Raw genomic sequence first — 11,915 nt, 5'->3', positions numbered from 1 at the left:
TGGTATCCCCAGAGTCCTGCAAGAGAATGTGGAAAGTGTTTTCTGATAGAAACAATTAGGCTGAGCCTTACTGTTTATCTTAAGTCCTAGGTGATAATGCAGTTTAGTACACTGTGAGATGCACATTGCTTTTATTCTATGAAAATTGAGTCAGGAGTTCTAAATAACAGAATTCAATAAATGTTCTACTTCAAGGAGGAAAGGTGCATGAGCTATGATCAGGGGAATCACCAGCTTTATTGCCTGCACAAGCCCCAAGAGATCATGCTGATGGTGAACATAATTCAACGTAAGACCTTTGCTGGAATTAGCCCAACAGGGAATGACTGTCAATATTCAATATCTCAGTTTAGTGTACCTTTGCTTTTACGAATATGTAAGTTCTCATCATTCAAAATACTTTTACCTAGTAGAAAAATCTTTTGGGATTCTCCAACAGCACATTTCCAAACAGAGGTGGGACAAACTGACTTATGAAATTTACAATGAATCTACTTTGACTAGCATTCACAATTGAATGAAGCATACAAGAAAAAGTTGGAGGGATGATTTTTCATCTTGTAAAGTTATATGGATCACACCCAGCCCAAAACTGAGTTTTTAAAACTCAAAAACAATAGCAACCTCCTATTGATAACCCAGCACGCTCCCACGGTAAAGGAAATCAGTGGAGTCAGTTGTGCCATGAGATTTAAGTGCGGTTCTCCTTGTGTTCATCACAGAAATACAACACTGAAGGTCCTACTCAGCCTCTAAGCAATACAGCTTCTGGAGGCTCCCCACGGGTGATAAGCTGGGCTTGGAGAAGCCATGCTTGCTGCATTTTGAAAATTGAGATGGTCAAGATATCCCAGACCCAGAGGTGAGGACAGGAGTCGGGGGTATCTTGTCATTGAAAATGCCCACAGCATTTACCTTGCCCTCCTCCGTTGCCTTGGTAGGGAGTGGTCTTCCTGAGCTGCCACTCCACAGGGGTGCTGCACCAGGTCATGGGTCAGACAGAAGCAGAAGAACTGTCTCAGCTTTATTCTGACTTGCACATTCTGTTCAGAAGATTCACTGCCCCTACACACCCTTCTTTCACTGCCTTAGACTCTTTACACACTCAGGTCTCCAATAGAGACCCAGGGTTTCCTAGGTGCCTTAGATGACCCCTGATGACCAGGACAGGGACTGTCCCCTGATCCCTGAGAAGGACACCATAAAGCCCTGCCTGCCAACCCAGGTGTTATTACAACATGCAAAGCACTTGAGGACAGGTTAGGTCTCAACCGTATCTTGACCTCAACACTAAAACAAGAGTCTCTCAGTAAGTATGGGAAGGGTGAATGATTTATAGGCAGACTTGAATCAATTACGATAAGCAAACTGATAGAGTCAGAATCGAGAATACGGATTACTATGGGATGGGGTAGGGATAGGATATGGAATTTCAGACTTAAAATGTAGAGTGTTCCATTCGGAATGATAGAAAAGTTTTGGTGATGGATGCTGGTGCTGGTGGCATAATATTGTGAATGTAATTAAAAGCTCTGAAACACATATATGAATGTGATTTAAAGGGGAAAATTTCAATACATAGTATCAGAATACATTTTTTTTAAAATCCCTGGAACTACACTACACAACCAGTGAACCCTAAGACAGACCATGGGCTGTAGTTAATATTGCAGAAAAAAAGGTACTTTCATCATTTTTAACAAGGTTCCATTCCAATCACTAAACCATGGTGTTAATCATAGGGTGGTATATGGGAATCCTGTATTTTATGCATGATTATTCTGTAAACCCACAACTTCTCTAATAAAGAAACATAAAATAAAAATAAGAACTGCTTTGGACATGAAGAATAACCTATGCATGGATCAGCACTGGTCGGTCCTTTCAATTTATATTTAATCTGACTTCTGTATCTGCCCAGGTGTATATAAATGCTTATGGACAGCATGTGCTTATAGGCATTAATATTATAGCAGTAGAAAAGGAACAATCCACAGGGCATTAATGGTATGACTTGAGGTTACATTTATAGCATCATAGGATTCAAATTACAAAGGTATTAAAGGTATGATGAATACTTCATATCACAATAAAAATTAAACTGAAAGAAAAAAAGGACATCCAACAACAAGAAATCCTTGTTGGCAGCCTTAAAGCCATGTTGAAGTAGACACAAAGCATAGCCAAAACACAAAGCATGGAAATTTCTTCTCTAGGCAGGACATAGAGCCCACATTCTAAAATGCAGTTCATGTTATTTTTATTAAAAAAAAAAAGGTAAAATAAATTCTTCAAACTGGGTATTGCATGGTAGGAGATGGGTGCGGTCCCAGTTACCTTCGAGTCATATCTCTTTAGTTAAGAATTGAACCTGGGGGAGGCGTCCAGCAAGCTGTGATTCAACATTAATGGGAGAGCATGACCCTCTAGTCCCAGGAGATGGGTGCAAATACCATTCTGGCTGGGGCAGGAGGAGGGGAACATTGTCTTCTCACCCCATGAGGCACTATGAGGTCTTTACTAAGTCTTTGGGATGGTTTTCTAGCAGCACAATGATAACCCACACTATGTGGATTTGGCTGCAGAAAATAAAACCTGCTCTTGGCACTGTGCTCCCTACCTCTCCACGGAGATTTCTGCATGTCATATCTTCCTGGCATTGGTGTCCAAATCCTGCATTCTTCTTGCAAATTGTTCTTTTCAGTTTCTTCCAATAATCTTGAATATAAGGAAAGATTTAAAAATAATAATAAGATACAGAAACCCAAGTCTTTTCCTGGATACCAAACTGCTTAGCCTTAAAAACTGTTTACCTCTGTCTCAACTCATGAGATTCAGTGTCCTTCACAAACACCTCCCTCTGTAAAGCACGAGCTCTGAGCTAAGGGGGCAAACACACTTATATTTAGTGTGGTGGTCAATTATGCAGAAGAAGAATGAAAGAAAAAAAAATGCTTACCCAGTTGTCATGAGCCTTCTCCTCGTGAACGATGATCTGAAAATGACAACACATCAAATAAAAAACCATGTTTAGGGTTCTGAGACTCACTGGAATCACACGCATTAAGTGCTACAGAATTCTGCTACTGTCAGGCAGGGGGAGGATACCTGATGTCTGAACGAGCTCTCTGACTGCCACATTGTTCGTTCCATTTCTTCCATGCTTCGCCTATGTATTATAATTATTTTCATCAGTTGAAGTACAACACTGAATACAAATATAAGTACTCTAAACATCTTCTCATCGCCCTCACAACCATACCCCAATGGACTTTATCCACATATAAAACCACATTTCACATGATTATAGAACACGAGGATGAAAGGTATTTCTAGCTAACTTATTTAACATTTGCTGCCTGGATTCTGAGTTGATATGCTATACTGTCTTTAACTGCTCTCACTCTGTCCCTGAGTAATTCTGCTATTGTGTATCCTCCATCATTATATTCTTTGCATATTTCCCCAGGCTGTAACTGCTGGTCCTATGAAATGGCAAAATCATCTATACGGATTTCATTTTATTTTTTTTTTGCATTGGCAGGCACCAGGAATCGAACCCAGGTCTCCAGCATAGCAGGCGAGAACTCTGCCTGCTGAGCCACCGTGGCCCACCCATCTGTATGGATTTTGATTCATCCAACACCAAACTGCTTTCCCAAGGAATTATGATAATTTATAACACCGCCAGAAATGTTTGCATGAACTAAGTTCTTGACAGTTGGGCCATCATTGGAGAGCAGGACATGTCTGATAACTTTTTCTTTAATTGGTAAACTTAACAAATTATTTTTGCTTATGAGTATTCTCAAGATACCTGTCTTCTGACCATTTATGAATGCTTCTATGGTAATTGGGTCTGACCAATGCACAAAGGATTAAAAATTAAAACAGAAAAAACACACAAGCAGGGTTTCCAAGAGCCACTGCTGCTCAGCAGCTGAACTCATTTGTATTTCTGAACTGCTTGCATGGCTGCTTTTGCCTTCTCCTTTGCAGCTAACGGTCGCCTCTCATATTCCCGCTTCTTGCATTCTTTTAGTTCCAGCTTCCTGGAACAGGGAAGAAACATATGACACTGCTAGTTCCCTAAGTAAAATCCTGTTTTGTTTCCCTCCCAGCAGTCTGAGCTCTGGATTCAAATGTCCCCTCACACCTCCCACATAAACCAGTGGATTTACAAACACAAGCAGAGGAAAGAATCCAAGCCTTTCTGTTAAGAGATAAAAGTCAGAACTTGGGCCTCCTGGCTCCTTCACCTACATTTCAGAGCTTCCCCTCATAGCTCTCTTCTCCTATTCATTAGGACATAGCATGAACTAATCTAAAAAGGAACTATGAGCCACATTATGTGCCTGCCTGGGGCCAGTTTCTTGGGTGAAAGCTCTCTTTATTCCATTGTAGAAATTCAGGACGGACCAAGTCACCAGAAACCGACACATGAGGCTGACTCGGGCTGATGCCTCTGATTTCTCCACATTTCTCAGTCCAAGGCCAGAGGCCCCATCACAGACCGGCAGACCAAGCGAGACCCTTCCAGGGCATGGCAGCTAAACGCTGCTCAATCCTCGAGTGTCCACAGCTCACATGTGGGACTCCTGCCAGCTACCCCAAGGTTCATGATTGAGACCAAAGAAATACTAGTACTGGCATGAACTACTGAATTGAATGTGATCTGAACTGACGCATCATCAGAGTTTTATGTCCCAGAAACAGATTTATCTGGAAAACCTCTGAGTTCAGTGCATCAATCTACTTTAACAAGACTGTGTTCACTGACACTGAAGGTTTGAGATTTATTTGCTCGTGCTTTTGTATTTTATTCATGGTTCTGGTTCTAAAGATTCACCACTTGACTTGTGATTTTGTATGGATCAGGAGGAACACAAATGACTCCAGGCATCAAGGACAATAACACCCAAGAGAGGAAAAAGGTTTATGCATTCATTTCTAACTACCTGACCAGTACTCCCAGAGATGTTCTCTGCAGGGCCTACACGGTGGTGGATACCATGAAAAGTCACAGGATACAGATGGGTATGGGCACAGACCCCACCCTAAAAGAGCTCTCAGGATGGTACATAAAAAGTACCATTGAGGCCCAGATCTTGGGAAGGGTTAAACAGGAACCTGAGTCATGAGAGAAGTTTCAGGGGGAGTTTCCTACAGGCCATGGGTCAATGGGTCTGAATCGCCTGATCTGCCCCTGAGAACAAAAAGAATCAAGTAATATGACCCATGTGAGCAAAATCATCTCTGAGTTGACATTGCAGTGAAGCATCATGAATGCAAGATGCAGGAGTGGAAAGAAATGAAGGATTAAGGTCACCCTGGCATTCAAAGTATTTTTCCCTAGGTTCACTGATGAATTCCAGAAGAGACTGCTGAGATACAAGCAAGTTTGGTAGAGTTTCTACATGTGCATGTGCTTAGAAGGTGGTACCCTGGCATTTGGGAACTTGAAAAGCTACAAATTAGGAGTCCTGGTGACCAGTAAATACATTGGCTGCTCTAGGGATTGAGCCTTTTTGAAAAATCACAATTATTGACTCAAAAGGCTCCAAGATTTCTAATGTTCCTAATCACCCACCAAAAATAAATTCCAGTCTTTTCTCTTTGAAAATAATATCCCATGCCTCAATTTCAATATTTTTGCCCAAATGGTCAGTAAAAAAGTAAGCAAGCAGATACCCAAATCAACAGGCCATGCCCTCAATCATGAGGCTTACTCTTGTGAAGCTTATGTAGGGAGCAGAGAAACTTAGACTACCTATAGGCATGCCTCAGAGTAACTTCTGGAGGACCTCTGTTGTTGCTCAGATGTGGCCTCAGTCTCTCTAAGCCCGATGCTGCAAATGAAATCATTGCCCTCCCCCTATGGGAAATGACATCCAGGGGTGAAAGTCTCCCTGGAGATGTGAGAGATGAATCCCAGGGATGAATCCAGACCTGGCACCATGAGATCAACAATAACAGCCTGACAAAAAGTGGGAAAAGAAGTGTAATTAATAAAATAATCAATGACAGAGAGAGTTCAAATAGTCAAGAGGCTACTCTGGAGGTTTCTCTTATGCAAGCTTCAGGTAGACCTTGCTACCTATCATAACCTGCCAACCCCCAACCAGGACCATTCCAGCCAATCCCAAAGAGCAATTAGGGAAATATATAAGATTCCACAAGGGTTCCAGGCACTAGAGTAACTTTCCAGAAACCTACAACCTCTGATGGGTGCCTGGTCCAGATAAGTCCTGAAACCTAGCCCAGCCTCTCTCCCTACCCCATATTACTGACAGACCTTTCCAATATCAAAAATTTAGAACTGCCATAGCCCAAACAACCCCAAAGAGATGTACGGAAAGATAAAAGATAACAGTGGAATTACACATAGAAAATAGGACTTAACAAATGGATATGAATGCTGAATCATTAAATTGTTATCTCTTTTAGTCTCCAGTATTTTAGAGCAGCTAGAAACAGAAACCTAAAATTGTGAAATTGTAACCCATATCAAAGTCTTAAATATGTTCTACAACTAATTGTGGTGCTGTGCTTGGAAATTTATAGCTTTTTTGTATATATTATTGTTCACCAAAACAGAAGGGGAAAAAATTGATTGTGATGATAAAAAAGTATTTAAGCCCTCTAGCCTCCTATATTCAGGAGCAGCTAGAAGGAAAAATATGAGAGGATCGTATGGTAGCCCATGACAAACTCTGGGATCTGACCTGTAACTACGTTTTGAAAAGTGCTCTGAAAACTATTGCTTTTTTATTTCTTTGTTTTCTATATATGTTATACTGTTAACAAAAAAAGGTAAAAAAAAAAATGTAACCAAGAATAAAAAGGACAGGACAAGGTATTGTGATGTACTAGAAACCATAGTACAATAAAAATAGACTCAGAGGTTCCCAGACAAAGAAACCACCACATAAGTAACGGGAAGTTTAAGTGTGTCTTTGTGTTCTAGATATTAGAAGTCAAAATTATGAAATTCATTGAAGAACTAATAGTTATAATACTGAAAAATAAAGTAACTGAATTTATAAATGCAATCAATGATTTTCCCAGCAGAGTTGAGCACACTGAAGACAGATTTAGAACACTGGAAGGTGGGTCCCGTGTATGGGGACCAATTTAGAACCCATACATTCAGGGTTTACTTTAGGTATCAGTGAGTCCTCAGTATCTATCTGCCTATTTGTGCATCATTCTTCTCCAGAAGGACTTAACCTCAGTGGGCAGGGGGTTGTTGTGTACTAAGAATGTAACTGGACATTTTTGCACAGGAGAGAACAGCAGACACGGATATTAAAAGGTTTCTGGTGGTCCTGTTGACTCTGAAGGTTGGTTGTAACTCATTCCTAGAAGGGAGGTATAGGAAAAGCACAGAGTTACACTTGGACCCAGCTGCGTGGCTGCATGGAGCATCCTATATATGGTTTTTTTTTTCTTTAGGTGCATGGTCCAGGAAACAAACCCGGGTCTCCTGCATGGAAAGCAAGCATTACACCACTGAACCATGCATGCACCCTAGAGCGTCCTATATAGATTGTATCTTGGAATGATATACTTAGTACGTAGTCTAGAAATTTCACTCTAGCAGCTGTGGAGTGGATGGATTGAGGTTTTGAAGACGCAAGGAGGACATGAAATTGCAGACAAAGTCCCTAGGAGACTGGGCAGGAAAGATGATTGACCCTGAGCTAAGGAAGTGGCTGTGGGAAGGAGAATAGGGCAGCCATGAAACAGCAGACTGAATGGTTGTTGGAGGCACCAAATCTACACCAAGAACGAAAACAATATTTCTTTAGGTGACTGAATGACCACTGTGGAGAGATTGAGCCCTAAAAACAAACACTGCAAAGAGACCTGAGTCTGTCAAGGCCAGACATTAAGTGTGAACTTCAAAAAGTTTTGGAGAAAGAATAAACTGGCTGTTTGCTAAGCAGAGAGAGAGGGATAAAGTGGGTAGTCCAGTTTCAGTGTTTACTAGCATCAGGCAGTAGCTGCCTGAGTCCAGAGAAAATACTAAACTGTTCTCAGTGATGGTCATATACACAGAAAATATAAAGAATAGGAGTAGACAGAAACAGCAATGGCGACAGAAATCCCAATGTCAAATCAGTTGTTTTGTAGAGTGAGAATTCAAAATGCACTATAAAGTTGTATCTATTTTGAAGTTACCTAATTTCAAAATGTGATGTATATTTCAATACCCTAATGAATTACCCACGTATACTCTGCAAAGATGTCTTTGTATTTTGTAACTCCCAACCCCTTACCTTTGGGATATTATACAATATTTCTTCTGAATATTTTCCATCTAGTAAGTCTGAAATACATGGCATGGTCGATGGCTATTTTTTCTTTACACTGTTTTAAAGATTTCATTCTGAACCCTTCACACCAACCACTCAAGAGTTTTAAGGCCAAGTACAGTAAATGAAAGAAAAATCCCAATGGGTAACTTGGTCACAGAGAATGCAAGGGTGAAATAATTTGGAAAATGAAAGAGTATGGATGATCGAAATGACAGTAGCATCTGAGCAGGAGAAACTGGTGGCAACCAACTCCTTCCTCCAAAAGTAAATTACAAGCAAGAATCTCACACACCGTAGGAAGGGGGAAAAAACAGTTTTATACTGATTAAATATGGAGCATAGATGGCATTAACTTCTCTGAAAAATGACAAACTTATCTACATTGGTCCACACAGTCGTTCACACAAGACTATATGAGGCAGCGAACACGAGAATATCTTACTCTGACAGGTACATTTGGAGCTTCTCTATGTTTACTGCCAGCCTTTTGCTTTCCTCTTCTAATGCCCTGATCTCGGAGCGCAATGCATCACGTTCAGCTTGCACTTCTTTAATATATTCTGAAAAGCAGAGAAGATTGGGTACTGCACTGTGGCCACAGGGACCTGAAAACACGGTTGGGAGGCTGAAAGAAAGGGCCCAAGTCCAGAAATCAGGAAACCATTCCTTACCTTCCAATGTGGGAGCATTTACATTAAGCCACACATTCTCCTCAATAAGCACCTACCTTCCAGGGTGCAATGGTTGGGGACCAAGCCTCGCAGGCCGTACTGGAACATTGGCACTGCACGATTTGCCTAAAAATTGCAAAAGAGATTTTGAGAAATTTTGCACCCAATGTACAATCAAAACCTCAAACACCAAAACGTGGAAAGATTTAGCAACAACACTTTTACCAACTCTTGGTCCTTGGTCTTCTGACCTCCCTCCAGTTCCGATGGGACTTGCATTACTTCAAGGAAGTCACTTATGACTTTGATGATTCCATTGAACATTTATTTTATTTTTTTTTTTTAATTTTTTTAATTTTTTTTTTTTTACATGGGGAGGCACCGGGAATCGAACCCGGGTCCTAGGGCTTGGCAGGCAAGCATTCTTACCTGCTGAGCACCATGGCCCCCCCACCGAGCATTTTGTTGTTACCCTACACGAAGCATATTCAGGTTAGTAATGATTATGCAACACTTTTACTTCCATTTTTAAGGTGTGATCCAGGATGAAGAAGATACTTTTACCTTGTATGAATTCAGTTCTTCGAGAGACTGATTTTTACTCTGCGGCGTTCTCCCACATCATCCTTCAGTCTGATGATCTTTAAAAATATATAATAAAGGACTCAGAGTTCAAAATATAAATGACAGTGGTGTTGAAACCAAGCCCCGAGTACATGAGCCCTGACAGAAGTAAAGAACACAATACTCTATACTTATGATGCTGGCTGCAGATTTAGACTGCTTATAGAAAACAAACTGTGATAGAAGACACTGTAATGAAAGAAATCCTACAATAGGAATGGAATAATAAGACCCATGGAAAGAGCTCAAGATTGAAACCTGGAAAAAGCAAAATCTATATATACCTTATCTTTGTATTCAGATAATTTTTCTCTGATTATTTTGTGTTCCTTCATAGCCTCTGAGATTTCTTCTTCGACTTGTAAAACTGTCCCTAAGAAGATTAGAAGAAATGAATAAGAAGGAATTGCCCTGATGTACCAGCAGTAAAGGTGCATGATCTGGTATTATGGGGGCAAAGAGCCTCGAATAGCACCTAGAATTTCAGACTTTCCTGACTGGCATTTACTTCTCACATCAGACCCTGATATGCAATGTATTGGAACCCTGAGTTTCGACAGACATCAATACTTAATTACCCCGACATATGATGCATGTGTGGAGTTCATTACCCCCATTTTGCATCATGCTCATTTCTAATCATTCTCCACTAGAATTAATGGTTCCCACCACTTAAACTTCTTATCATCTGGTACAAACATCTATTACACAGCTACTTTACCCAGCAATACTGGAACCTTTTCTGAGCCTGAATTTCCTTGGCATACACCAATAGTGTCTCATTTGTCCCTAGATCCAGATTGTGCCAGTCACCTATCACCCCAAAACTCAGACTAATGTCATCAATTTCTCCCTAAGCTTTTCTAAACAGAACTTTTGTTCTTCAGACCCCCATAATTTGTCCCTCCTCTCAGTCCCTTTTTCCTGTTGGCAGTAATGCTACCTTCTTCTTCATTCAGACCAGGAATTTTAACATTTTCCAGTTATCAAGAAACCAGACATCTTAACTCATGGCATTTTATTCTAACTGAATTAAAACCCACATCAAGCACCAATATTGAGAAACTCTTTCACAGAAAACATAAGCTAAAATCTTACCTGAATATAATCTATGCCCCACGTAGAAGAAAGTAAACAATATTAAATTTAATGTCAAAATAGTTAATGAATATTCTTATGAGAGACTGATTTTCACTTTAGAAGAATTGCAAATTAGGTTAGAAGAATTACAAATCTGCTAATTCCAGATAAACTGACAAAATTACGTCCAAGTGAAGTTTTAATATTGGGTGGGTTTAGGATGATTAATCCAAATAATGAAAAAAAAGAAAGATTTTTAAAACATAATTTAAATGGTATGTAATACTTCATTACCATTTTCTGACAAAAGCACTAAGGTAAATATCTAATTTACCTTATCCCCAATTTGTTCCTCATTTCTAAACATGAACAAATCTACTCATTTTTAATAATGAGAATGGGAGACATTTTTATAATAAATATACTAAAGCATCAATAACCTCAAAGCACTTATTTGTCCACGTCCAGATGAAAACATGAGTTTCGGAACCAGGATTGTTTTAAAAGCCCGTGGACAAACAAAGTAAAGGCAATATCATGGACTTGGATAACAGAGAAGCTTAGCCTACCTATAGGCATGCCTAAGAGTTACTTCTGGAGGACTCCTTTGTTGCTCACATGCGGCCTCACTCTCTCTAAGCCCAACTCTGTAAGTGAGATCATTGCCCTCCCCCCTACGTGGCACATGACATCCAGGGGTGAAAGTCTCCCTGGTAATGTGGGAGAGGACTCCCAAGGATGAATCTGGCCCTGGCACCTTGGGATGAACAATTCCATCCTGTCCAAAAGGGGGAAAAGAAGCGTAACGAATAAAGTAGCAGTGGCAGAGAGAGTTCAAACAGAGTCGAGAGGCTACTCTGGGGGTTGCTCTTATGCAAGCTTCACTTAGACCTTGTTACCTGTCATAACCTGCCAAGCCCCTACCAAAACCATCCAGCCAATCTAAAGAACACCTGGGGCAATATATAAGATTCCACAAGGGTTCCATACAAGTCCAGAAACCTGCAACTTCCACACGGATCCTGGTCCAGTGAAGTCCTGAAACCTAGAGGGCTCAGCCTCTCCAGAACATCAGATACTTCCATCTCCCTAACCCACTTTAGTGACAGACCCTTCCAATATGAAAAAATCTTCTGGAGAGGGCAAAATGTTCTTCCAAAACCCCAACTATCCCCAAATGACATCACTTAAGTATAGCTTCATCAAATATAACAGGAAC

At 40.5% G+C, this 11,915-nt stretch overlaps 1 protein-coding gene across 1 annotated transcript; it reads right to left on the bottom strand.

Moving 5' to 3' along the window:
- Nucleotides 1-2,481: 2,481 nt before the first annotated feature.
- On the bottom strand, nucleotides 2,482-9,104 carry LOC143649570 (transport and Golgi organization protein 1 homolog). Its single transcript, XM_077119523.1, has 6 exons — nucleotides 9,049-9,104; nucleotides 8,776-8,881; nucleotides 3,109-3,169; nucleotides 2,960-2,995; nucleotides 2,814-2,881; nucleotides 2,482-2,707 (listed from the first exon to the last, which is right to left on the bottom strand). The coding sequence occupies exons 1-6, from the start codon at nucleotides 9,098-9,100 to the stop codon at nucleotides 2,701-2,703; spliced, it is 330 nt and encodes a 109-aa protein (XP_076975638.1). The 5' UTR covers nucleotides 9,101-9,104; the 3' UTR covers nucleotides 2,482-2,700.
- Between the last annotated feature and the right edge of the window lie 2,811 nt (nucleotides 9,105-11,915).

Source organism: Tamandua tetradactyla, chromosome 11 (genome assembly GCF_023851605.1).
Source record: "Tamandua tetradactyla isolate mTamTet1 chromosome 11, mTamTet1.pri, whole genome shotgun sequence".
In the NCBI taxonomy this organism is placed as follows: domain Eukaryota; kingdom Metazoa; phylum Chordata; class Mammalia; order Pilosa; family Myrmecophagidae; genus Tamandua; species Tamandua tetradactyla.
Note: the sequence above shows the minus strand (reverse complement) of the source record. Positions and strands in the feature narration are given on the sequence as shown.